The sequence below is a fragment of the Arvicanthis niloticus genome, chromosome 9 (genome assembly GCF_011762505.2).
Source record: "Arvicanthis niloticus isolate mArvNil1 chromosome 9, mArvNil1.pat.X, whole genome shotgun sequence".
In the NCBI taxonomy this organism is placed as follows: domain Eukaryota; kingdom Metazoa; phylum Chordata; class Mammalia; order Rodentia; family Muridae; genus Arvicanthis; species Arvicanthis niloticus.
Genome location: NC_047666.1, coordinates 51872535 through 51900396, shown reverse-complemented (window position 1 = coordinate 51900396; position 27862 = coordinate 51872535). Strand labels below are relative to the sequence as shown.

General features: G+C 47.9%; 1 protein-coding gene across 1 annotated transcript in view; it reads right to left on the bottom strand.

Moving 5' to 3' along the window:
* Nucleotides 1-27862, bottom strand: part of Irak2 (interleukin 1 receptor associated kinase 2) — a 55053-nt gene that overhangs the window by 11144 nt on the left and 16047 nt on the right. Inside the window, exons 3-10 of the mRNA XM_034512415.2 lie at nucleotides 17274-17417; nucleotides 12143-12249; nucleotides 9518-9718; nucleotides 9370-9434; nucleotides 7022-7136; nucleotides 6215-6324; nucleotides 4180-4375; nucleotides 552-614 (exon numbers count right to left, since the gene is read on the bottom strand). Coding sequence (XP_034368306.1) covers nucleotides 552-614; nucleotides 4180-4375; nucleotides 6215-6324; nucleotides 7022-7136; nucleotides 9370-9434; nucleotides 9518-9718; nucleotides 12143-12249; nucleotides 17274-17417 — 1001 coding nt within the window. The remainder of the gene's footprint in view (nucleotides 1-551; nucleotides 615-4179; nucleotides 4376-6214; nucleotides 6325-7021; nucleotides 7137-9369; nucleotides 9435-9517; nucleotides 9719-12142; nucleotides 12250-17273; nucleotides 17418-27862) is intronic.

Genomic DNA, 27862 nt, shown 5'->3' with positions numbered 1-27862 from the left:
CGCACAGGCTAGGACAAAGCGTTCTTGACAGAAGCATCAACCATGAACCCAGGCAAGTCTCGAAAGCCAACTCCCAGAGCCCAGGAAAATTAGAGCAACTAGTGAGTGAAACCATTTGACAAAATGACAAACCACGTACTTGATTAGCAAATGCAAGGACTCACCAAAGAAAAGGAAGGCAGGCTGAGACAGAGAAAGAGGCTCACTCAGAGGGCTGCAGCTGACTGTGTGGCACAAGTCTGTAATCCTAGAACTCAAAAGAAGGCTGAGGCAGAAGGATGACCAAGAATTCAAAGCCAGCCTAGACCATAAGAAAAGAAAGAAAAAGAGAAGAAAACCAAGGCTAGAATGAGGCTGAGCAGTTGCATACACACATGCAGCGTGAGCCGCTGTGCCCCTAAAGCGGAGACGTGGAAAGATGCGGCAGATGCCGAGAGCTCAGGACTGAGTCCTGAGACCTTTGTATGTGGTGGACAAGGCCCTCCCTACTCACATGAACGTGTGTGCCCAAGGATACCAGCCAACCAACCAAAAGAGACTGGATCTCTTACCAGGTAAACTGGACTGCGGTCCTTGTCCATCGCAGGGATGCCAGTGAAGACCTCTGCCAATACCTGGATAGGAGAAAACACAGAGTTGGCATGATCTACACACAGTCAGCAAAAGATTTAGACAATGACAAAGGCTTCGTCTTTTCTGATATTATTGTTGTTAATATTATTATTACATTTATTTATTGAGTGTGTGTGAGAGTGTGTGTGTGTGTGTGTGTGTGTGTGTGTGTATCCATGTGCCATGGCACTTGTGTAGCAGTCAGAGAGCAACTTGTGGGAACTGGAGCTCTCCTGCTCTCCTTCCACTATGTGGGTCCCAGAGCTGGATCTCAGGTGTCAGGCTTGGCAGCAAGCACCGCTACCCACTGAGCCATCTCAACAGCCCCCTTTGCTTGTTTTTAAGACAAAGTCTTTTGAAGTTACTCTGTACTTGAGGGTGGCCTTGAGTTCCTAATTATCTTGCCACACCACCAGGATTTTTTCATTCACTCACAAGGGCACAGCCCTGAGCCCTGAGCCCTAAGCCAACACCCAGGTCACATGTGCTGTCATATGTACCTGTGCGAAGAGCAAGCCTGCCTTTCATGGGATTCTCAGCAGTGTAAGGATGCAGGAGTGAGCCAGGTAGTGGTGGTGCACACCTTAAGTCCCAGAACTCGGGAGGCAGAGACAGGTGGATCGCTGTGTTCGAGGCCAGTCTGGTCTATAGAGCTAGTTCTAGGATAGCCAAGGCTATCCAAAGAAACTCTGTCTCAAAAACCAAAAAGAAAAAAAAAAAAAAAAAAAAGAAACAAAACAAAACCCCACAGAAGTAGGAGACAGACACAGAAGCCTGGACTCCCAGTCCCACTCTGCAGAAGTGAGCCCCAGGGCTGGGAACTGAAACTTGGGCCACAGTCTTCATGTGTCACGTGGTAGAGCAAGCTCTGCAGCAGGGTGAGCAGCAGTCCTTTCTGTTAAGTCTCTCCCACACCCTTCTGCTCTGGGGGTAACGAGGAGCATGCCGGCAGTGGCCAGGAGGGGGCAGCACAGAGCACACGACAGAAAAGGGTCTGCAGCCAGTTGAAAAGGGGAGGCCAGCAAGGTCCTTGCAGGAAGAGAGAAACAGAGGAAAACAAACCAGGAGATAGACATCTCCTCTGTCTCAGCCATGTGATTCTGGAAGGAACAAGTCCCTGACAAGGGTCACTTAGTGGGCATAAAAACACTGAGACACAGCAGACAGGAGGATGAAGCACTGGCATGCAGGCCACACTACTTGAGTTCAATCCCACAAGGTGGCCAGAAAAAGGCAACAACTCCAGATAGTTGTTCTCTGACCTCCACTTGCAGTATGGCATGTGCACATCTACACACACGTGCACACACACATGTACACATGTACACCCACACACATGCACATACATGCACACACATGCACACACACACATACTAATACTATAATACCCATGTATACACAACATCCTATTACTCTCTTTTTTTAATTAATTAATTAATTAATTAATTTACTTACTTACTTACTTACTTTACAAGTCTCTCTATAGAGCCCTGACTCCCCTAGAACTCACTTTGTAGACCAAGCTGGCCTTGAATCCACAGAGATCAGCTGCCTCTGCCTCTCTGCCTCTCTGCCTCTCTGCCTCTCTGGCCCTCTGGCCCTATGGCCCTCTGCCCCTCTGCCTCCTGAGTGCTGGCATTAAAGGTATGTGCCCCCACACCCAGCCCCATTACTACTCTACAAGTACCACTAATACCCCACTTTCCAGAAGGCAAAACTAAGGCCCAAACATGGGATGGGAAGGAGTGCCTGTCCTGCACTAGGCCATACTACCTGGTGGTCAGAGAGTCTGCCCTATTGGTTTGTTTTGACTTGTTTTAATTTTTGTTTTGTTTTATTCTGTTCTGTTTGTTTTGAGGTACAGTCTTCCTAAATTGCCTAGGCTCCCCTGAAACTCCCTCTGCCCCCCACCCCCAGCAGAGAGCCACTGGTCCTCCAAGTAGGACTGCCTAGCACTGAAGCACTCACAGGGAACTTTGGGGATGAAGTGGGGGAGGGGATGGGAACCAGCAGAGTGGCTAGCTAGGGGCAAAAGGAACTGAATCTGAAATACAGAGGTCCAGCTGAGGGCAGAAGGTAGCCCACGAGGGCTTCAGAGGCAGATGTGAACAGACAGGAGGCTGTGGTCACAAAGAGGAAGCAGAGAGTTCAAGATGGGGAGGCAGATGCAGAGCCCTGAGCGCAACAGTCAGCCGGAATTTGGCTGCAGGCAACAAACTGTGCTTCTCGGGCAGCGTTTCCTAATTCTGGGAACATTCTGTGGTTCTATGGGACACCGAGTCGGACAGACACGGCAAGAAAACAAGGTTCTGCCGTGAAGTGGAGTTCTCTGGTGGGTTCGCAACAACCAGGTCATAGGGTCAGCCCCTACTGACTCTATAATGAAAATCTAGCTAGACAGTATCTTCCAAACCTATCTGTCCTTTCAGCCCTTTTAACACATCGATTCTGCAGACATCAAAAGGATTCAGTGTGTCCTAAAGATAAACTGAGCAGACGATCAGGTTCGGACTACAGATGCTTTACATTATGCCCTGAGCACCCGGCACCTGGTCCTGAGGCAGGGAGTATGCAGGAGAGGTGGATGGTCACTGATGAAAGTGTGATGAAAAAGCATGACAGAGAAATAGGTGGGTAAGCCAACAGTGTGGCCAAGAAGCAGGAAGTCGAGAGATAACATCTGCAGCCCACAGAATCACCAACCATATACAGTTTCTGTATATACCTCTTTACCATCTTTTAAGAGTTTTTAAGACAAGGTCAAGTTGACCTAGAACTCACCATGTGAGTTCAGGCTAGCCTGAACTAAAAAGCAATCTTCCTGCCTTGGCCTTCCAAGTGCTGGGATTACAGACATGTATCCCCATGTCCAGCTATGTAAACCTTTTTTAACCATGAAAATCACTTATAGCTCAGAAGCCATACAAAAATAGACCATGGCAGCTAGGCACGAATCTACAGTTCCAGTACTCAGAAGTCTGAGGCAGGATCGTAGTTGGTGGCTAGACTGGACTACAAGTACCCAGTGACACCTCATCACAAAAATTTGGGTAGTATGGCTCAATGATAGAACACATGTCTAGCATGTCTGAGGACCTGGGTATAATCTCCAGCACCAAAAATGGGGGCATGGGGGAAGTTGGGGTAAACTAGAGACATGTCAGTCAGTGAATGATCACCTTGTGAACATAAGGACTTAAGCTCTGATCCTGAGATCCCATATGAAAATGCCAGACATTGTGGTATGTATGCACTTGTAATCCAAACATTGGGGAGACAGAGAGACAGGAGGATCCTTGGGGTTCACTGGTCACAGTCTAGCCTCACTGGTGAGCTTTAGGCCAATGAGAGAGGCTATCCCTAGCTCAGGTCAACAGTACCTGAACATGACATCTAAACTACACCCTCATACCACACCCCACACACTAAGAACAAGTAAAATCAGTGATTTCAGAGGATGCCTTTGTCTCGGGTCCGGCCTGTGGCCACAGTCTCCCAGCCTCTGCTGTAACTCCATGCAAGCCCCATGCTTACAGACAGCCTGTGGGCAGAAAGGGAAATGCTTACAATTCCACAGCTGAAGATGTCCACTTGCTTGGTCAGCTGCCCCACTCTGATGAAGTTTTCAGGCAGATATGCAGCTGAGGCCTGGAACAGGTGAGTCTTCATTACGGTGTATTTCGTCTTTTTATTGTCGGGACACGGATGAGCTACAGGATGAGCCAGCTTGGGGTTAAGATGCTGGTCCAGCAAAACGTTGGCACTGTGGGAAAACAAGTGAAGAGAACCTTTGAATTCTGGAAAGAAAAGGTTACCATGGAAACACACTGGCCAAACAATTTAGCATTGGGCAACGTCAGCCCTGCGAGTGGAAGGGGAGGTGGTCACAGAAGACATTCGACATAATATAGCCAGCCATAAATGGGCAGGGCCTTGGAAGCCCACTCACTCCACTAAATGGAAATGGAATAGAAAATTAACCTAGTGGCCCCAGAAGTATGACCAGAGATGCAGACTTCCACTCCCCACTGATGCCAGCCCCAGCCAGCAGAGCAGGCCAAGCCCACTGCTTGTACTGGCCTAGACTCTTCCAAAGCTGTTCCCACCACAAGCTCTGGCCTCACCAGGGCAAATCCAAACACTAGCATCCTTTATAACTCAGTTTGCTGAGGTTGTAAGGAAGGGGAGCATGTTTTAAATTTTTAAAAAGAGAAGTGAAAATATCCTTTGATCTAGTCATAATTGGAGGGAGTTAACTCAGAGAGAGAATTCCCGAGGGGATGGGAACGAAAAACCAGGCTCCGTGTCTAGAACTAACCTTAGCAGTATTTTATTTTATTGCATTTGTGTGTGGGGAGGGAGCATGCATGCCGGCTGCATCTTGCCAGGGGAGCTCAGTAGGATGTTTTGCAGAAGTTGGCTCCCTCCTTCCATCATTTAGATTCAAGGGATCAAATTCAGGCTGGACAGCAATCATCTTTACCCACTGAGTCAGCTCACTGGCCCACCAAGCAGTATTTGAAAAAGAAGACACCAGGCCAGACACAGTGGCAGCTCACCTATAATCTCAGCCCTCAGGAAACCAAGATAGGAGGCCACTGGAATTTCGAGGCCAGCGTAGGCTACACAGTGAGCTTCAGGTCAGCTTGGGCTACACTGTCAGTTAGAGGCCAGTTCTGCTCTACAGCAAGACTTTGTCTCAATAAACAACAACCAAAAAAAAAAAGGTTAAATATTCTTTTTATAATAGCCAGAATCTCCAATATCTACAATTAGAGGCGTACATAAGTAAATGTGGGCAAGCCGCTTCACTACAAGGTTAAGAAATCACAATAAACCATGAAACCTTGCAACATGGGGAGATGACTCCCTGATCAAATAAGTGGGGAAGCAGAGGAGGAATGGGGAGCCATGAAACAATCCAGTCTTAGGGGTGAGGATTTGTGTGGGAGGAAAGCAAGAAATTGAAAAAGAGTCGGGATGCAGCTTGACGTCAGAGTACGCCCAGCATGACGGTGCCATCAAAATCCTCAAAGTCAGGAGAGGAAAGAGGAAAGGGTTTTTGAGGACACCTCTCGGAACCACAAGACCTATGGTCATGGAGCTGGTTCTGCTAAATGCCTTAGATTCTTGGAATCCCTCCCGTGGTTCCATTTCTCTTGCTCTTGGAAATTTGACGCTAAGATGCTGGGGACATCCCTGACAAGACCTATCACTAACAGACAGGTAAGGCAGGTACTGAGTAAAGTTTAAAAGGGGAGCTCCAATCCCAAGGCTGGCACAGCTCCCAGACAGAGTGCATGCTGGCTCCCGAGTCAAATGTTTAGGGTACTGTGGCCTTCTGGGAAACTAAACCAGAAAGGCCACAGACCAAGTGACAGACAGCTTCACGTACTGGGCATGAGCAGAGGGCACACCTCAGAAATACTGGATTTTGAGGACCTGAAGAGAGAGCTAAGGTCTTCAAGGGAAGAGAGGTAGAGAAAAGCAGGGAGGGAGGGGAGAGACAGACAGACAGACAGACAGACAGACAAGAACAGGAGCTGGCCTCCTTCTCAAAGCCAGGCCTGGGGAGCAGGCCTAGTTCATCCTGCCCCCTCACCTCTTAACGTTGCCGTGGATGATGTCCAAGCTATGCAGGTGTTCCACAGCTAGAAGCAGCCCTGAGGAGATGCTGGCACGCTGTGGCCAGGGCAGCATGTCTGAGTCGCCCTAAGAGAAGGAGAAGGAATAAAAAGGGTCACTCCTGAACCATACTAAAGTGCTTATAGCCTATTCTTGGACCCTTCGAATTCATCCTTGGTCACAGGGCTCAGCCAGTATGATGTACTACCTTGAGATGATCTTATTTGTATCAAACAGGGCTACTTGAAAGTCCAAGATCAGACACACATGCGCTGTGTGACTTTGGAAAGATACTTGAAGCCTCTGAGCTTCTGTTTCCTTGGGTATGAAATGGACATGTAGGGCTGGGGTTTAGCTCAGTGGGGGGCGGGGGGCACTTGCCTTGTCTGTCTAGAGCTCTACAAAGAAGGGGAGGGGGCAGCTGGGGATGGAGATCAGTTTAAACTGTCTGCTCCTATCCAGGGCCTGGGTTTCATTCCCCAGCACTGCATAGACCAGGCACGGTAGCACACACTTGTACTCCAGGCACTTGGGAAGTAAAGACAGGAGCACAAGAACTTCAAAGTCACTGTCTGCCATATAGCAAGTTTAAGGCTAACCTGGCTACTGCTGACCCTGTCTCCAAAACAACAACAACAAAAAGATAAATAAAAATAAATTGAAATAAGGGATACATTGATGTCTGCATTGAAGATTTTACACTCTTTGAAAGTCCGTAACTTGACCCCTAGGCAAGAGCTATGTGTTCTGTTCTATGACCACAGCCCATGACCCGCTGGTTTACCTGAGCCCAGAGTCTGTCCTGCAGAGAGCCATTTGCCATGTAGGGGTAGATGAGGCTGTGGGACTGTCTTCCAGTGCAGAAACCCAGCAGAGGTAAGATGTTGGGGTGGCAGCATCTGAACCCAGCACCAGTGTAGAGTCAGGCATCAAAGAACAAAAGCCAAAGGCCGAGCCTCCCTTCCCAGCTCAGACCTCTAGCTACCTTCTCAGGGGCCACAGGCTCTGGTCCCTGATGGCCTCACCCTATTTCCCTGCTCTGCACCATCCCCAACCCCACTTCTGGGAACAGGCTGAGGGATGAAGAACCTGCTAGAGGCCACCACACCCGCCTCGGTGTTAGTCAAAAGGGGACTCCCACTGTCTGAGTCACCTTTCTCCTCTTGGCTTTCCTCATGACTGCGGCCACATCTCATCTCCACACATGAACCGTCCACACGTCTCCCTGGGAAAGGACACTTCTCTTCTGCCTCCCAGAAACCTCTTGCCTCACAAATCACCACACACTGTTACACACAGTTTCCCATCCCCTTCTTGCAGTCACAGCCCAGGCTACCTCACAAGGCAACTGCAGATGGCCTTGTGCTAGACAGTGCTGTCTTCCCGTGCCTTACTTCACACCTGTCTCATTCACTAGCCATTTGCATGCCTGTCCGCACAGCATGCACTGTGAGGCAGGGGCTACCTGGCTTCAAGTGAGCACTCCATCTAACCTGGGATAGCCTGGGCTACTAAACTAATGAATGGAGGAGTGACCACCGAGCCTATGAGAGCACAGAGTTGAAGCAAGGGCACAGACTACATGTCTGATCTCCATTAAATGAGTGTTCACATGGTTACACATGTGTGTGTTATTTCGCATGGATGACTAGAGAAGGTATTCAGAAATAACAAACTAGCTAGGTGTGGTGACAAAGCCAGGACGTATCTCAGTCCCCAACTCTCCTCATTTCTCCCAAAGCCCCTCCCAGCTCTGGGATGGGAAGTCTTTAGTGTGCAGCCTTCCTGCCTCAGCAAGTTCTGAGATGGCGAGAGCATGCCTCTCAGCAGTGAACAGATTGGAGGGTATCTTTTGAAGGCTTTATTACTTTACACCTGTAATCTTTGGGGGGCAGTGGGATAAAGAGTTGCTAAGACTGGAACCCAGGGCCTTATCCATGCTTGGCTACATCTCCAGCCCCACAGCCAGCTTGTAGAATAGTGAGTTAGAAAACATGTGTTCTCACAGATTGTAGATTATAGCAAGTACCTACTGGGTGCTCCGCCCATAGAAGGAGCCATAGACACTGTGAACACTGGAAAACACAGTTGTATACCAATAAAACTTTAGCCTGGTCTACATAGAGAGTTTCAAGCCAACCAGGCTACATAGCAAAATCTAGTCTCAAAATAATAAAACAAGCCAGGTGTGGTGGCTCACACCTTTAATCCAAGCACGTGGGAGGCAGAGATAGGTGTGTCTCTGTGAGTTCAAGGCCAGCCTGATCTACATCGCAAGTTCCAGGACAGGCAGGGATACACAGAGAAACCCTGTCTCTAAAATAAAATAAAATAAACCATTCTTTGATCTTGGGCTATATAAACAAAGACACACAGAGGCAGATTTAGATCTGTGGATCCCCACATGTCTAGTGTTGAGATGGGTTTGCCATTAGACCACCAGTCTGTTTGCCTGTTTCAAAATGGGACAGGAAGGATCTCCTTCTTCATAAGAAAGGAGGAGGTGGAACAAGCCAAGGTTTCTGAGAATTCTAATTTTTGCCACATAAGAAGAGCATAGACTCTGGACACAGTCCATTAAGACTCACACTCTGGCCCTGCCACATACTAGCTGTGTGATCTTGGGTTAAACACTGAGCCTCTCTGGGCCTGGACTTCCACACCTATACAACGGTGGCCCTGGGATCTGTGTTGCCACATTCTGGTGACAATGGGATGAGCTTGTATATGCGACGACCAGAGTATGTGCCCCAGAGTTTATGTGTTGGAAACTGAACCCCCAAATTTATTGTCAGAGGTGTTTGGAGGCAGGATGCTTGGGAGTAATGAGGGTTAGGTGAGGTCATGGGCTAGGGCAATCCAAGACGAGGAGAGACCCTCAGTCTTACTGTGTGGTGCCCGATGCTGTGGTATCAGCTACAGGAGGCCTCAGTGCATGCCCTCTGACTTCACAGCCCCTAAAACCATGAAATAAACAAACTTGTGCTTTAGAAACAGCCCTCTCTGTGATGCTCGGTGACAGCAACAGAAAATGGCCCTGAACAATACTGGCAATGCTAACTGCTTGCCTTGTACACAGGAAGTTCTACCTGCTGTCATCATTAGGCCAGGAGCTCGACACAGGAAACTTACCTGAGGCAGAGCTGCATCTCTGCCTGTAGGAATCTGTCCATGGACCCTGCACTTGAGCCGGCCACCTGTGGGAAAATATACAGCCCCTGAAGACCCATCCAGCCTCAGCCCCAGGCCTCATTGCTCTCTGCAGACACCCTCACCTCACCTCCCGGAGCTTCTTGAAGGCAAAGGCCACACCGTTCCTTTGTCCCTGGTAGATATCAGCAAAGGTCCCCTCGCTGATTCGGTGGCTTTGGTTAAAGTCCTCAGTTGCATGAACGACATCCGCTTCACTCCAGAAAAGCCTGTCTCCGGGAAAACTCAAAAGCTTTTCCTGCTTGGGGATAGGTGTGGACGTGCTGCAGTACTGGGGATTGAGAGAGAAGAGTGGGTGGTGACCATAAAAGCTGGCCATCCCTGTCCCCCAGGGGTCCCTGGAATACCAAAGGGCTTTCCCTTCTTTTTTACAAATGGTAACAAAGTTCAAATAATCACAATTCTCTAAGCAGGGCTTTGGAGGCGGGCACATATGGAAGAATACTCAGAAATCCGGCTTCCGTAACTCCCCTTGCAAACACAGGTGCACAGAAATTGGTATTTTTGAAGTTACATAAACCCTTATCAATCATTCTGGGAAATATTTCTAGGAAAGTATTCTAGGAAAAAAATTCCAGGCAATTAAAGATGAATGTGTCCCCTGCCAGTTAGATCCACTATGATCGGCTATCGAAAATAAGAATGAAGCCAGCAAGATGGATCACTAGGTAAAGGCTCTCGAGAATCCTGGCAACCCGAGTTCAGTCCCCAGGACATAAACAACAAACTCCTGAAAGCTGTCCTCTAACTTCACATGTGTGCCACAGCACACACATGCTCTCACATATACATACATACATACATATATACATATAAAATAAATAAATGTAGAATAAAAATTTTAAAGATTATGTACAAAAAGAAAACAAATGTTAATAGAAACTTATTTATAAATAATTTTTTAAAGATGTATTTGAGTGCTCTACCTGCATTTATACCTGCATGCCAGAAGAGGGCATAAGATCATATTATAGATGATAGTGACCCACCATGTAGTTACTGAGAATTGAACTCAAGACCTCTGGAAGGTTTTGGGTTTTTTTTTGTTTGTTTTGGTTTTTTTTGGGGGGGGGCAGTGGGGGGGGTTGAGACACAGTTTCTCTATGTAGCCATGGCTGGCCTGAAGCATACTACATAGACCAGTCTGACCTCCAACATTTGGAAACCTGCCTGCCTGTCCTCCAACTCCCGCGCCTAAAGGTCCTTAATGATTCAACCATCTCTGAAAATGACTAAGTTACAGATGTTTATTAATCAGCCCAGGAGTTGCTGCTTCCTCCCTCAGGGCCAAGCCCAACCCCTCAACTTCTCAAGAACATAAAAACTTTTGGTATCTTGAAAAACAAACAAACAAACAAACAAAAAAACAGGGTTTCACTATGTCACTCTGGTTAGCCTCGAACTCACTGTGCACACCACACTTGCCTCTATCTCACAGAGAACTGGCCACCTCTGCCTCCCAAGTGCTGGGATGAAAGGCAAGGGCTACCACTCCAGGGTTTATCTTTTCAAACTAGAAGGAAGGCTGGACATGCTAGTACATGCCCATGACCACAGCAAGTGGGACTCAAAGATAGGAGGATTCACAAATTCAAATCCAAACTGAGCTACGCAGTGAGATCTTTATCTCAAAAATATGTAAGGATGCAGCTCAGTTGGTAGAGTGCTTGCCTGACATGCACAGGCCTTGAGTTCCATCCTTGGCACACATAAACTGGGTGTGGTGACACATGCCTGTTATCCAATAATTTGGGGCATGGTGGCAGTAGTACAAGATTATCCTCAGCCATACAGCAAGCTTGAAGCCAGCCTGGGCTACATGGAACCCTGTCTCAAAAAGAGTAAAAAGCTATGTCCTATTTTTTCCCCTTGGCTAGGGTGGGACCCAGGGCTGTCCTGCTGGGCTGTACTGCAAACGGATGCTCTCGTTCTAACCCAGTGTGAATTATAGTCACATTACCAATATAGTTACAACAGTCCCTGCGAGCATGAGCAAACAAGGGTGAAAGTACCCACAGGAGTAAAGTCAAAGAACACTCTAGAACCCAAGTCAAAGTGCGTGACCACTCTGACTGTTGCTCAACTCTGACGAGAAAGTGGGGAGGGCTGGGTGGTTGAAAACTAGCTCCCATAACTACCCATGTAGGTTGCACTGGCTCAGGTTTTGCTTACACCGGGCCATTGAAAACATAGGTCCTATTGGGCTTCATAGTGAAGGCCTGTCCTCCCAGCTGCTGCTCCTCTGGAGGCTGAGACAGGGGGATCACAAGTTCAAGGCCTGTCTGTGACCCTTAGTAAAAGCTTGCTCAAAACCAAACACAACAAACAAAAAAGAAAAAAAAAAAAAAAAGAGGGGCTATAGTTATAATTCAGTAGTTAAATGTAGAGGGCCCTGGGTTCAATCCCCAATGTTGCAAACATGAATCCTGGCCTAGGCTAGGATTCAGTACGAGGCTGCTCCATTAGGCCCTGAATAATGCCCTGAAGATACAACCCACCAAAACCCCCAAACCCAGTGCAGCACACACCCCTCATTTTGCTCATTAGTATCCTCAGTCTCAGAAGCTTGGAGAGACGTCCATGGGTCCCTCGTCCTCCCCACCCCCACACTGGTCTCAGGGAATGAAGAAACTGTTTCTGAGAGGACCAGGAGGAGCCAGGACACGACTGGGATAGAAGCAAAGGGTGGGTTTACCTTAGATTGGGTAGAATCAGGTACATCAGTTTTCAGGGAACAAGGGACATCCTCCTCGCATGGAAGCTGATGTGAGGCCGGCTGCTGGTTCCCAGCTGTGGTGGTCCCTGGAAAGGACAACAGGCTCAACACTCTGCCTGGGACTCATCCCGAAGCAACCCTCTCCCTCAGTCAGTGCTGTCACCTCCTGACATCATATGCCAGCTGACAAGCTCCATTGGTGTCATTCCAGTTTAAGCCTGGTGACATCTTGCAACAGGTGCAATCTATCATCTCTAATGACAGGAGGAGACCAGGAAGTAGGAGGTGTCCTGAGCAGCCCAGGTCACAAGATGGGGGAATGCCCACTACCTGGCAGAGGACACAGAGAAACCTCCACTGTGGTTCCACAGCAGATGCTGTTCAACAAGCACTCCCCCAGAGGCCCAGGGGAAAGTAAGGACAGGAGCAGAAGGGACCACACATTCAAGCATTCCACCTGGGATGGCCCGAAGGACTGGGGAAATTAAGAGTACTGACAGAGGGGAGGAGGAGGCTCTGCACTCACTCAGTAAATACCCAGGCATGGTTAGTTAGCACCTCCATCCTGTGGTTAACAATAACCAGGAGTGACTCAAGCAACTCTCATGGTACTTTGCAGAAGGGACTCAGTACCCATAGACCCTGGTACTCTGCAGGAATCCTGGAACCATCCCCTCAATGGCCACTGCGTTACCAGAAGTCTGATCATCAGGAAGCACGAGCAGTCTACTCAGTTGGTTGGTTTTTGGTTTTTGGTTTTTTGAGCCAGGGTTTCTCTGTGTAGCTCTGGCTATCCTGGAGCTCTCTCAGTAGACCAGGCTGCCTTTGCCTCATGAGAGCTGGGACTAAAGGATTGTGCCAGGATTTTGATTTTTAAATGTTTTCAAAGAATTGTCTAAGGCTTTCCCAGATGGCGGGGCAAGGCAGAATAGCACAGCTGATGAAGTAACCAGGGACCAGGCATGCAGCCTGGACGACAGCACAGAGCCTTCAATGCACTGCTTTCATTGTCTGTATAGACACTGCAGAGTCTTGATAAGAAATGACACATACTACAGCACATACCACACACAAACACACACCCCACACCATACCACACACATACACAAACACACACTCATAACACCCCACAATCACCCCCACACACACACACAAACCACACACACTGCACCACAAACACTACACACACTACATACACTGTTGCCACGGTGGATCACAGAGGGCCTAGCATGTAACAACTTCCTGCCTGCCGAGCGCTGCACAGGTTCATGGAAGGTCAGGGACACACTGCAGGACCCATTCATCTCTACATAAAAGTCCTCAAAATACAACCATCCAAGTTCCAAACTTTTCCTCTAAAATAAAAAAAATAAAAAAAATCCTCAAACGGCAGCTTCCCTGGACAGCACACGAGCCTGGAATCTGGGGCTTTCCCAGGTTGACGGCCTCAGTAATCGATGGAAAGAAAAACTCCTCCAGTTTCAACTACAAAAATAGAAGAGTGACTTCCGCTTCTGTGGGAGGGACTGCAGGGCCAGGCCCAGTGACCCGGGCACACCTGCTCCCAGAGCCACTTAGGAAAGTGAGCCATACAAAAGCTAATGGTAAAAGTTCAGAGAGGCCTTGGCACCTCCCCACTCCTCCTCCACCTCCTCTCTCATTATCTCTCTCCCTTTGGCAAAGGAACAGTATTTGGGGATGGATCTGAGGACCCCTTACCTGGAAGGAATTGGGGTAAAGCACATTTCTCCCCTTCCTTCATATCTTTAGTTACAGGAAATGGTCCTTGGCCTATCATTAACTTCACCACCACCACCACCACCCACACACACCTTTCCACCTCTTCCTTTTTTGAGATGGGGTCTCATTATGCAACGCTGGCTTTGGAACTGGATATACAAACTGTAGAGGCCACGGGGTCCTTGTGCTCACAGTCTGACTCCAGGTGTGACTTAGACCACACTAGAGACTCCTCTAGCCCCTTAAGCTATATAATCCTCTCTCTCTCTCTCTCTCTCTCTCTCTCTCTCTCTCTCTCTCTCTCTCTCTCTTTCTTTTTGAGACAGGATTTTTCTGAGTAGTCCTGGCTATCCTGGAACTCACTCTGTAGACCAGACCTGGCCTCAAACTTGGAGACCCACCTGCCTCTGCCTCCCGAGTGCTGAGATTAAAGGTGTGTGCCACCACTGCCCAGCCCTGACCTGGTGGCCCTGTGGTATTACCTGCCCAGGAATAAACTATTCCAGTCTTCCAAGCACTCAGACCTGAGTGACCATTCACACACAACCCCTGTGATGACTAAAGAAACGTAATATGGAGCCAGGCATCCGGTAAGAGCCATAGACCTGCTGCTCTGGAATGCCTGGGAGATCCTTGTGGCCTGCAGGGGAGATCAGAACAGGATAATAGGCCATGAGGTGTTAACATCTGCCTTTGCATCTGTAAAACCTGCTTCTCACTATGGAAAAGGGATGACATGGTCTTTTATTACTATATAGCAGGAACCTAAGAAACAGCTAAGGGAAGTAAAACAATTTTCCTGCCCAGCTGTGGATTCATGGACAGTTAGTTGTTTTGCACACCTTTCTACTGGCTACGGAGTTGTTTTTAACTGGATCGCCTTGTCCTCCTACATAGATCCATCCATATGGTTACCAGCTCTGGTATTTGCAGAGACCCCTATAAGAAGCCATGTTGGCCTGGAATTTGCATTCATCCCCCTGCCTCTGCTTCCACCCAGCTGAGGTGCCTGATTCTCTGCAATAGGGATGCAATGGGCTCTGTTCTTACTCATTTACAGATGGAGAAACTCAGAAATAAGGAGGTCAAGAGGGAATTTAAGCACCGGTGGATCAGCCTCGGCTCAAGCCCCGAACGGTAGGTTCTCCATGTAGGACTGGCTAGCTTCAGGCTCCTCGGTGAGCTGCATTTCATGGGTCTGGGATCTTAAGCTTGCAGGCCAGAGGCTACAGGAGATAAGAAGTGAACCCTAGGGAAGCCATTGCTAGGTGTCCTCTTGTCATCGGGCAGACTGTCCCTCAGCTCTAGCCTGAGCATGAAAGGCTGGACACACATATAATGTGCTCTGCAAGGCTCTGGGACAGCAGCATATGCTGTATGGGGCAGGGCCAGGAGTGCTCGAATCCCATGGTTTAAGTCACCTTGGGCAAATCCTTATTTTTCCTTTTGATGAAAATCATGGGAGAGGGTGGCTCAGTGGTAGAACACTTATCTTGCATGCCTAAACCTCGGGGTTCCATCCTCAGCTCTCCCTCCCTCCACTCCAAAAAAAAAAAAAAAAAAAATGGGGGTGGGGGGGTTGAGACAGGGTTTCTCTGTGTAGCCCTGGCTGTCCTGGAACTCACTCTGTAGACCAGGCTGGCCTTGAACTCAGAAATCCACCTGCCTCTGCCTCCCAAGTGCTGGGATTTTGACCCAGCCAAAAATGGTATTTATATACTTAACACTGTAGTGAGAATTCTGGAATTTTGGTTTCTTTTAAAAACACAGAAATGTATGTTTTTGTTTTAATCCCAGGTGTGAGGCTATCAGGCTGCGTGGCGGCAGCTGACTGTGATTTGCTCTAGCAGAGGCGTGGTTTTGCCAGCTGCAGATAGTTTCTGCAATTGTGTAATGTTTGGAATTCTGGGAATTTTTCAGAAAGTATGTAAATTCTAGAGCCCCGAGAGGTAGGAGTGGTGGCTGATGGTCTTTCAGGAGGGTTGGTTGCAGTTTGTTAGTAGTCATGCTCTAAGAGGAAAGAAATTAGATTCACGGATCTCTCTCCCTGCTCTATCCTTCTTTCTCTCCTATCTAGTGATGGGGGTGAAACTGGGGTGAGGGGATAAAGGGTAGGAAGACGAACCCACAAAGTAGAAAAGGCCACTACATAACATATTTAGGGCCGGGCAGTGATAGCACATACCTTTAATCCCAGCACTTGGGAGGCAGAGGCAGGCAGATTTCTGAGTTCGAGGCCAGCCTGGTCTACAGAGTGAGTTCCAGGATAGCCAGGGCTACACAAACCCTGTTTTGAAAAACAAAACAAACAAAAAAACCAAAACAAAAACAAAACAAACAAACAAAAACCCACAGGGTTACAGGTTGTGGGGGTTGGGTGCTGAGGATTGAAGCCAGGCCCTGTGCATACCAAGCAGACATTCTGCCAGGGCTACAGGGACCCCTGACCTTCCTGAGTAAAGCCAGATTACATTACATCCATCCAGTTATATAGCCCAGAATAGAGTTGAAATCAAGATCCTCCTGCCTCAGACGCTCACATAGCTGGGATTGCACACATACACCACCACACCCGGATATTTCCCCTTTTCTAACTCACTGTGCAGTGTACTTTGGTGTACACGCACACACCATGCCCCCAAAAGAAAAAATAATACCTATGGGTCTGAAAAGGTGGCTCAACAATTAAGAGCACTGGTTGCTCTTGAGTGTGCCCTTCCCCCACGCTGCCAACCTGGCTAGGTTGAGCAGGCCAGAACATGCTGTTTACCACTAGAGATCCGAATAACAAAGGACCTGGGAAGCTGCCTGCACTGGAGACCTGCAGTCTGCCACAGGAGTTGACCTGAATGGATTGCCTGCTGAGCTCGCTCCTACACCTCTGTCTGATTAAGGATGCACACCCCTCACCCACGCTGCTGAGCTCTCCTTGACACCTCCCAGACTGCTATCTCCTTGCCCAGCCCCTGGGCTGAACCCAGAAGAGACTCTGGGGTGTGGGGCTTCCCCTTTCCCTTTATATGTGAAAGCAAATTATTAAATTTCAAGCCTTGATCAGAGAACTTTGTCTTGGCTTCGTCTCTTCTCGCCCTCCGTCCCCTTTCATTCCCAGCCCCCCTTTCAGGTGAACCCACTTGACTTGTGGCCGCAGGCGGCTACACTAGAGGAGAACCTAGGTTTGATCCCAACACCCACATAGTGATACACCGCCATCCCTAGGGAGTCCCAGGGAATCTGATGGCCTCTTTTACCTCCACAGACACTGTACGAAAGTAGTCCATATGCATAGTCAGGCAAAGCACCCATACACATAAAATAAAAATGAATAAATCTAAAACTCAGAAGAGGAGGGGGGAGAGAAGGGGAGCACCTGTGCCCAGAAAGGAGTGTGGCTTCATAGGCTGGTCCTTCTCCTGTTCATCCTTGAGGTTTCTTCTAGAAGTAGCCATGGGCTCTGGCTTCACAACCTCTGGGAAGGCTGGGAGGGGAGACGTGCTCTTAGGAACCGGCTTCCCTGGAACAAGGTAGAGAAGACAGTGTTACTTTCCATAACCAGGAAGCTGTGGAGAGGCAGGTCTGGAAGTCAACTTGAGGTCCAACGCTGCCTCCAGCATAAATTCTCACTGTGCCTCCTGAGTTGTTTTCTCTGCTCATATGCCCACTGGGGTGACCGGCTATGACAATGTCATGTGGTTTGGCTCTGACGTTCTGAAACACACACACACACACACACACACACACACACACCCCTAGCTTCTGACTTGGTAGCTGTGTAACTTCCAAAAAGTCACTTTCCATCTATGAGCTGGAGAGATGGCTTGGCAGTTAAGAGCACTTACTGCTCTTGCAGAGGACCAGGGTTCCATTCCCAACATCCACTATAAGCAGTTCAGAGCTCTCTGTAACTCCAGTTCCAGGGGGTCCTACTGATCACCATGCATACCAGGCATCACATGGTACACATACATGCATATAAACACTCACATATAAAATTAGTGGACTGGGGAGATGCCTCTGTGGTTAAGAGCACTGGTGATCTTCCAGAAGACCCAGGTTTGACTCCCTGCACCCATGTGGTGGCTCACAAATATGTATAACTGTAGTTCCAGGGGGTCCAACACCCTCTTCTAGCCTCTGCAGGCACTATGCAGGATGGTACCCATACATATATACATATAAAATAAAAATAAACAAATCTTTAAAAATAAATAAATTCAAAACAAATGAAGACCATGACGATAATGCCTGCTCGCTGACTTTGTCAGGACTGCCGTGAGAACCTGGTGTGAATGGGCTTTGGATAGGGCTGTGCAGTTTACTGGATGTGGAAATAAGCAGGAGACATCCGTCTGGGAGCTGGTATGGGAGCATCTGCATAGCATGCACAAGACCCTGGGTTCCAGGAGCCCAAATCCTGACTGTCCTACAGCTTCTCTTCTCCGCTTCATATGTGAGAATCCTAACCAGCAGCCATATCTAGAGAGAGCCCCAGGGCCTGGCCCCACCCAGGATGCACACACACACACACACACACACACACACACACAACTGTACAGCTCATCTCTAAACAGCTTTGGGGCTTTGTGAGGATCACACAGCCCAGGCTGATAGGACTGGGTGCAGAAGTCACCTACCCTCACTTCTGCATAGTTTTGGGAAACCTCAGAGATGGTGGGAGGTCACCTGCACGCCAGCTCACATCCAGACCTCACTGAGGTTCCTTCAAACAGCTTCCCTTTCTCTTCCACTAGTACCCAGGCTTACCCTTCCTGCTTCCAGCTTGGCTGCCCTCCCTTTGCCATTAGGCAGCAAGAGCCTGAACTACAGGCCCATTCTGGCCACATCACATCCCTGTTGCTTAAAGGGAAACACTATGTATGGCTCCTTGTTGCCTGGATAATGTCTAAACTCCTTAGTCTGGATTCTTCAATATTCCTGCTTCAGCTAAAACCAAATTGTAACAGAGGTGGATATAACTCAAAGGTGTTAGAGCTAACTACTGTGTGTGTGTGTGTGTGTGTGCGCGCGCACGCGCGCGCGCGCGAGTGCACGCGCACACACAAAGAAACAAGGTCACAGCCCTGTGCTCAAGGTCCTTGACTCTTAGTTGGTTTAGGGTGGACCCATGTGTGAAAATGAAAGCCCACAGGGGATCTGACACCCTCTTCTATCTTCCTGTGGCACTGTGTGCAGGTGGTGCATATACAGGGCCACAGGCAAAACACTAGAATAAGCCAGCCATGGTTGCACCACCCTTTCATGCCAGTACTGGGGTCTCTATGAGTTCTAGGCCACTCAAATAAGAGAAACTGCAGGCATAGTGGTGCACACCTTTGATCCCAGCACCTGGGAGGCAGAGGCAGTTAGATCTCTGTGAGTTAGATCTCTTGAGGCCATCCTGGACTACATAGTGTATTCTCTGATAGCCAGGACTACATAACAAGAACCTGTCCCAAGACAAACAAAAGTTAACAAAGTTGGAGTCGGAGAGGGATGAAAAAGAGTTTCAACCACCTCAAGCTGGGTGGGCAGCCTAGGAACAAGAACATCAATCCAAGGAGCATTCATGGTGCAAGTGGGGTATCTGTTGGCTCTGCCCATCATAGCATAAAGAACTAACCAGTCAATTAGCAACGACCTCAGCCTTGGTCTAGTTCCTGCCATGGTCCTATAAAAACTCTAGAGAAGAAAGTTTCACAGCATTTTCCTCTCTTGGAAAGCCACTTCCTCTCACGAGGAAGTCTCTCTTGCTTTTCCTCAATTTCTCGTGATTTTATAATTCTTTTTTCTAGATTTATTTTTATTTAATGTGTATGTGTGCCTGCCACATGTGTGCAGTACCTGCAGAGACCAGAAGAGGGCATCAGATCCCCTGGAGCTGGAATGACAGACAGCTGTGAGCCACCCAATGTGGGTGTTGGGAACTGAACTCAGGTCCTCCAGGAAGCATTCTTAACCCCTAGACCATCTCTCCAGCACCCTATAACTCTTAAATAAAGTGTATTTATGCTTTCCATACTCCAAGGAGGATCTGTGTATTCTTTGTTTTGTTTTAAGACAGGATCTTACTATGTAGCCCTGGCTGGTCTGGCCTAGAACTTTCTATGTAGACCAGAATGGCCTCACATATATCCTCCAGCTTCTACTGAGATTAAAGGACTGTGCCATCAAATCTTTCATCTTCGCCAGGCAGTGGTGGCGCATGCCTTTAATCCCAGCACTTGGGAGGCAGAGGCAGGCAGATTTCTGAGTTCGAGGCCAGCCTGGTCTACAGAGTGAGTTCCAAGACAGCCAGGGCTACACAGAGAAACCCTGTCTCGAAAAACAAAGAACAACAACAAAATCTTTCATCTTCATTTTAAGCCATTGTCTCAGATTGGCCTTTGATGAGTAGGACCAGAGGATCCTGGGTCATACACAGCTTGGGGGAGAAAGATCCCATCACACTAAAACCCTGCTCCATCACCACATTCTAGTCTCATGGGTTTCTTTCTTCACAGACTGTTCAAACCCTGGCACTGTTTCTTCTTGTTCCGGTCTTCAGCAAATGTGTTTTGATTTGGTTTGATTATTAGTTGTGATTTGGATTAGAATTTTTGTTTTTTGTTTTGTTTGTTGAGAAAGGGTCTCTTATAGCCCAGATTGCCTCAAATCAACCATGTATTGAGAGTGAACTCCTAATCTTTATGCTTCCAAACCCAAGTACTGGCTGGGCTTAGGGACTGTCGTTTGTTGGGTCATGCCACCTGGACTGTAGTCCCTAAGCCAGCCACTTCATCATAGCAGCCAAACCACACAGTCTGTGTTGTGCCTTGTAGACCAGGCTGGCTTTGAAGCCCTGAAAGGGGACAGACAGTCTTTGTAACAAAATGTCAACAAAAAAAGTTTGCTGAGGTAACTGCCAATTCATAAGCATACTTGCCACCAAGCTGCCCAAACCAGGTGCAACCAAAAGCAGATACTAAAAATGTCCCCAGAAGGCAGGCTGTTCCACACATCTCTTACCCAGCCTCCACTGGGCCAAGGACACTGTTTCTCTTGTATTGTTCCTCTTGCCAGACAGCCTAAAGTAGAAATCCCATGGTCTTCAGAGGGGTCTACCAGCAGCACCTCCAGACAGGCGTATGAAACAGAAGGACAGAGGTGACTCTCTGGTAAAGAACCCTCCACTGTGTCTTTGGGTTGAAGCCATACCCACAACAGTAGGAAATGTTATCCCACCTGCCCCCACATTGCCCGTGGGTCCAGCATATAATGCATCTTTTCTTTTATATTTTGTATTTATTAATGTGTATGTACACAATGTGCACACGCCAGCATTCATGTGTGTGTGTGTGTGTGTGTGTGTGTGTGAATATGGATAATGAGACTATCATAGAGATTGGATAGTGTTTGAGACAGAGTCTCTTTGTTGACTTTCTTCTGTGTATAGCAGGCTAGCCTGAGGACTTCCAAGAATTCTCCTTTCTCCATCTCCCATCTCCTTTTTTTGTTTGTTTGTTTTATTTTGTTTTGTTTTTTGTTTTTTGAGACAGGGTTTCTCTGTGTAGCCCTGGCTGTCCTGGAACTCACTCTGTAGACCAGGCTGGCCTTGAACTCAGAAATCCGCCTCTGCCTCCCAAGTGCTGGGATTAAAGGCGTGCGCCACCTCTGCCCAGCATCTCCCATCTCCTTAAGGGGCACTAGAAATACAGACACAGATGCCTGTGTCTCTGGGGATTTGAACTCAGGTCCTTGGGTTTGTGAAGAAGTGCTTTTGTGTACTGAAACATCTCCTCAGCTAGAGGTATTTTCTCAAGTAAAGCCTGGCTGAGACTCAGTTTCCTCATCAGTAACATGGAGGTCAAGGGTCACTCCGTCCTTACTTAACCTCTGGGTTCTATTCCTGGTGACTTTGTTCTTTCCCCAGCTGCTGGGAATGGAGCCAGTGCCTGGCACTGAGCCACTGAGTCACAGTTCAGCCACAGTGACGTTTTTTGTTTAGCACAAATCTGTGTCTCTCTGTATAGGCATATGTGGTATGGCATAAGGGTACCAACATTCATGACTGAGCGCTTTGCAAGTTCAACCCATAATGCATACAAAAGCTTCATTACTGTTTTCATTCCAGGGAGAGTTCATCTTTTCTCTCTTTCCTGTTCTTTCTATAATGACATACCCTAGCTTGCACCTGGCAGGGTGTCTGTCACATGCTCACATTCAGGACTAGGGTAGGAAGAAGACACACTGGGTGGGGGGCATGAGGAGGCCTAGAGGGAACCTGTTAGTACATTCGGGGTTAACACTTCCTCAACCACACAGGGATACCTAATGACACTTGCAGGGCCATGCCCAACCACAGATGTCAGCTGACAGCCCCAGGTCAGGCACTACTACGTCAGTCCCCATCAGCTTCCTGAGAATTCCCCTGACCGAGTGAGCTTTGGGTCAGATCAAGCTGTCCATATGCAAATGATAAATAGCTTGTGTGCCGTTCGAACCGTTTGGACTGGAGATAGGTCTCAGAGGCCCAGTGCTTGCCAAGCATGAATGAACCCCCAGGTCCCACAACCCCAACACCAAAAGAAGTCAATAAATAAAAATGTTTAAAAGGAGAAATAAGAAAGATATTAAACACCCGAATTTGTCTTTCCTAGTTGCCAGCGTGCCTCTTAGCAAGGAAGGTTCTGGACGGAGCAGTGCAAACCAGTCTTGCTCTTTCCCACTGTGAAAACCAACTGGAGAAAAATGTGGCTTCTCTTGTCTCTGTTTTCAGGAACCTGCTATTGCTCAGCCTGCACGCCACCCCCACCCAACCCCCACCCACTCTTTCAGTCACCAGGAAGACAGAAGCCACTGGAGCACCACAAGCTGAGAGGTCAAGAGCAAAGGGTGAGTGTTCCACCTCACTGCAGGACAAGCTGGTGGCCAAGTTCCCCTGGACACCCTCCCAGTGCTAGGGCCAGAGTTCTTTTTTCCCTTCCGGGATTAAATTCTCAAGGGCATCAGGCACAGGCATTGATCCAGAGTCACGAAATCAAAGGCCCAGCATGGAGTGGACCTGGGCTGAGGCAGACACAGCTTCCCCAGCCAGCTGGTAACCAGGGAAGGAAGGTTCTTGATCCTCCAAGTCTCCTGCACCTCCAATGGAGTGATAGGAATGGTAACCCCAGAGCTCTGGGAGCATACCTTGGCTTGGCAAAACAAGACAAGAAACACAGAAGAGCTGGCCGGCACCTACCCACCAGCAATGCACACCTACAATCCCAACCATGAGGAGCTGAGCTCAGGGGGTCCGATGTTCTAAGTCATCCACTGCTACACAGTGGGTTTGAGAAGTCAGCCTGGGCTATGTGAAACCCTTCGTGGCACTCTGACTGGGAAAGAGCCCCAGTAATCTCAAGCATTTGAACGTTTGGTAACCAGTTGTTGATACTCTTGGGAGAGGCTTCTTAAAGGGCCTTGCTAAAGGAAGTACGGTAGTGAAGCCGGGCTTTGAGTGTTTAAAGACTCATGCCCTTTTCAGTTTGTTCTCTCTGCTTCATTTTAGTGCTTCAGTATGTAAGCTCTCAGCTTCCTGCTCTAGCCATCATGTCTGCCTGATGTCATGCATCCCCACCATGACACAGGACAGATTCTTATCCCGCTATATGAGTTTCTCTTCTTCCTCTTCTTCCTCCCCTTCCTCTTCCTCCCCTTCCTCCTCCTCCTCTTCTTCCTCTTCCCCCTGTTCTTCCTCCTCCTCCTAAGTTGTTTGTTTTGTTTTTCAAGGCAGGGTTTCTCGGCCTGGTGGTCCTGGCTGTCCTGGAACTCACTCTGTAGATCAGGCTGGCCTTGAACTCACAGAGATCTCTGCTTGCCTCTGCAGTGCTAGGATTAAAAGCACTCACCACCATGCCCGACTAACTCTTTTTTTTTTTTTTTTTAAGTTGTCTTGGTCACAATATTTGATCACAGCAACAGAAGAGTAACTAAGAGAACCTGTCTCAAACCAAACCAAACCTCTAGGAGCTGCGGAGGAAGACAAATGTCACATGCTTTCTCTCTAAGAAGCAGAATCTAGAGCTAAATATAGAGAGGCAGAAAAATAGAAAGGGGTCTGTGATGGGGAAGGAAGGAAAAAGGTGTCTGTGGTGATGAGAAGCAAGAGAGGGAATCGTGGGAAACAAAATAGCTGTTTTTCTCTCCTATGCAGAATCCATATTTAAACACATACATATTAATACATACACTTATAAATATATATGAGAAAGCAAAAATGGGGACAATTTGGGGACAGTAAGGGACCAGCAAAGGGGGCAGGGCGATGTGCAAATATTTGCTAAGTATATTGATACATATGTATGAATGTCAAAATGAAACTCATCACTTTTTAAAAAGGACCTCTGGGCCAGGCATAGCTCACACGTCACCAAGCTACTTCAGAGCCCAAGGCAGGACAGTCATTAGAGCCTGAAGTTCTAGTCTAACCTAACCAACAAAGCAAGACTCCATTTCAAAACAATAAACTACCAGACTAAATAAAATCGAAAGAACCTCTGACGGCCAGTGAGGTCTGTGAGAAAGCCTTGGAGATACAAAGCTATTCCCACGTTTGTTTACTCTTTTTTGACACAGGGCCTCATATAGTCTGGACTGGCCTAAGATTCACTAAGCAGCCAAAGGTGACCTTTAAACTCCTGGATCGGGGCTGGGCATAGTAGCACATGCTTTTAATCCCAGCACTAAGAAGGCAGAGGCAGGTGGATTTCTGTGAATTTGAAGCCAGCCTGATCTGTAGATCACTTTGTAAAGTGAGTTCCAGGACATCCAGGGCTGCATAGAGAGGCCTTGTCTCAAAAACACAAAACAAGGGGCTGGGGAGATGTCTCATTGGTTAAAAGCACTGGCTGCTCTCCCAGAAGATCAGGGTTCAAGTCCCATAAAGCACATAGCAAGCAGCTCATGCCTGTCTGTAACTCCAGCTCCAGGGCTTCTGACACCCTCACACAGACACAAATACAGGCAAAACACCAATGTACGGAAAAAAATAATAATAGTAAATTATATATTAAAACAAACAAAAACTTCCTGATTCTCCTGCCTCTCCCTCCCCAGAGCGATTATTCCAGGTGTGTACGGCCACACCCATTTTATTCGAGGCCGAGGACCAAACCAAAGTCTTCCTGCATGCTAGGCGAACATCACCAATTGAGCTACACTGGAGAGCCTCTATAGGCATATTTCAAACACTCCCAGACAGCAAATGTAGGTAGGGAGCAACTAAGTGGGTGCAGGAACAAAGAACACAGGAGGAGGATGGTGGGAGAAATGGGGACCTGCTCTCGCCTCCCTCAGGCTCACTCACTGCCTCATCATATGAGGAGTGAACAGCTTGAAGTTCACTTGCCTGGTAATCCCTCCACCACAGGAAGAAAAGGAGTATTTATCTACAGTTCTGGCAACATGTGCGTTCTCATAGTCGGGGAGTTTCCAGGAGAGTGACCTGGATAGAGTCCTGGACAACAAGATGGCAAAGGGTGGGGTCCAGCTCTGTCTAAGCCCCTCTGTGCTTGCCAGGCCTGCGTATGAGGGAAATGTGGTTTCTTCCTCACTTTGCTGTATCCTGCCACAGTGTATAGCTGTCTCAAGAGAGCAAGAATGGTTTACTGCAAGCCAGCCAGAGACAGGATGCTCTGGCTAACGTCCCACCAGCTAAGGAGAGATGTAAGCCACTGCGGCTGAGGAGATGGCTCAGTGGCTAAGAGAACTTACTGTTCAACCAGAAGACCTGAGTTCTGACTCCAGCATCAACATCAGGTGACTCACAAATGCCTGTGACGCCAGAGAATCATACACATCCTCCCCTGGCCCCGAGGGCACACACATAAAATAAAATAAAATAAAATAAAATAAAATAAAATAAAATAAAATAAAATAAAATAAATGTAAGGGGCATGCGTAAGCCACTGGTGTTTCCTTCTGTTATCAGATGGCTCCACCTGAACCAAGCTTGCCACTGTGGGAACATCTAAGTCAGGCTTTGGGACACAAGGCCCAACATAAGCTGGTATGGTTAGAGGTTACTCACCGGCAACCCCAAAACTCAAGGGATGTAAAAGGAAAGCTGTCTTGAGTTCGAGACCAGCCAGAAATACACAATGAATTCTAGGCCAGCATTGGCTACACAGGGAGACCCTTCTTCAAGAAGCCACAGAGCTAAGGAGATGGTTCTGTTGGTAAAGTGTCTTCTGTGCAAGCATTAGGATCCGAGTTCAGATCTTCAGACCCCATGTGAAAAGCCAGAGGTTGGGGGTCATTTCCTATAACAAGACCACTGGAGGGATCGAGACAGGCCAATCCCTGCAGCTCACTAATCAGTCAGCAGAGCTGAAATGTTGAGCTCCACATTCAGTGAGACACCTGACCATGACCTCAGCCCCCCCCATGAGTACCCCCCACACACACACACATGCTCACATTAGCAAACATAGCCCCCACACACTCACATACAGGATCAACAGCAACCCTGTCATCTGCTTGAAGAAAATGAAACCCGAAATACTTGTTTTCTCTGGACTCTTTTATTTCTGCTCCACTTCCTTCAGTGAAAAGGACTTGGTAACCAAGGCAGGTTACCGAGCTGAAGCCTTGGCTGACCCCAGGCAGATGTAGGACTCCTCCCCTGGCTGCCTGAGGACATAACATAGCCAGAAATCCCAGCACTGCTTACTGGGACAGAGAGGACTCCTGAGCTGACAACAAGGTTCAGTCTATGAACACATTCTGGAAATCCTGCCCTTTACCCACTCAAGGCAAACAAAATGCAATATTTCATATTTGTTTTAATTCTTAAGTTGACCTGTAGCTGGAAGGATCCCTTCTAAACATCTAAAGAGGTGAGCCACAAGCTAAGGGACCCCGGAGCCAGGCACCCATATCAGGAACAAACATTTCACTAGGCTTTTACTTTTCCAACTAATCCCAGGCCAAGTTTGTGCATCTGTGGTTTAATACCACATGTACACACACACACACACACACACACACACACACACACACACACAGCATGCACAAAACTCCAAACTCAAAAGAGACATAGGCAGAGGCTAGAGAGACAGGCGAGTAGTTAAAAACACTTGTTCTTCCAGGGACCCTGAGTTTAATTCTTAGTACCCACATGGTGGCTCACAACTGTGTGTTAAGCACAGCTCCAGTGAATCTGGACACCCTCTTCTGGCCTCTGTGTGTACTGCACACACATGGTACACATACATACATACAGGCAAAACACTCATGCGCATAAAGTAAAATAAAAATATTGGTTTTTGAGACAGGATTTCTCTATGTAGCCATGGCTGTTCCAGAGCTATCTCTGTAGAGAAAGGCTGCCCTCAAACTTAGAGATCTAGCTGCCTATATAACAGAGCAGCAAATCCCAGCACTGTTCGCTAGGGCAGAGGGGACTCCAGAACTGCCAGCAAAGTCCTCATTTTATAAACACATTTTGGTAATTCTACCTTTCCAAGTGCTGGGATTAAAGGCATGCACCACAACAACTGACTCTAAATAAAAAATGTAAAAATGACAAAGACAGGCATGACCTGCCTCCTAATTGCTTCATATCTAGATGCCCATAGAGCTCTTACCTGCTCAAGTTTCTTTTCTTTTTCTTTTTCTTTTTTTTGTTTTTCGAGACAGAGTTTCTCTGTGTAGCCCTGGCTGTCCTGGAGCTCACTCTGTAGACCAGGCTGGCCTCGAACTCAGAAATCCGCCTGCCTCTGCCTCCCAAGTGCTGGGATTAAAGGTGTGCACCACCACCACCCGGCCCCTGCTCAAGTTTCAAAGTCTCACTGTGCCTCATGTTTACAGTGTCAGAGACAGGGTCTCTGCTTGAGAGAAAACCCAACGCAATGGCTGAGTCAACTCCCAGCACTTGGGGATGGGGAATGGGAATCAACTAATTCACAAAGTGGGAAAACTCATATGCAAATGAGAAAA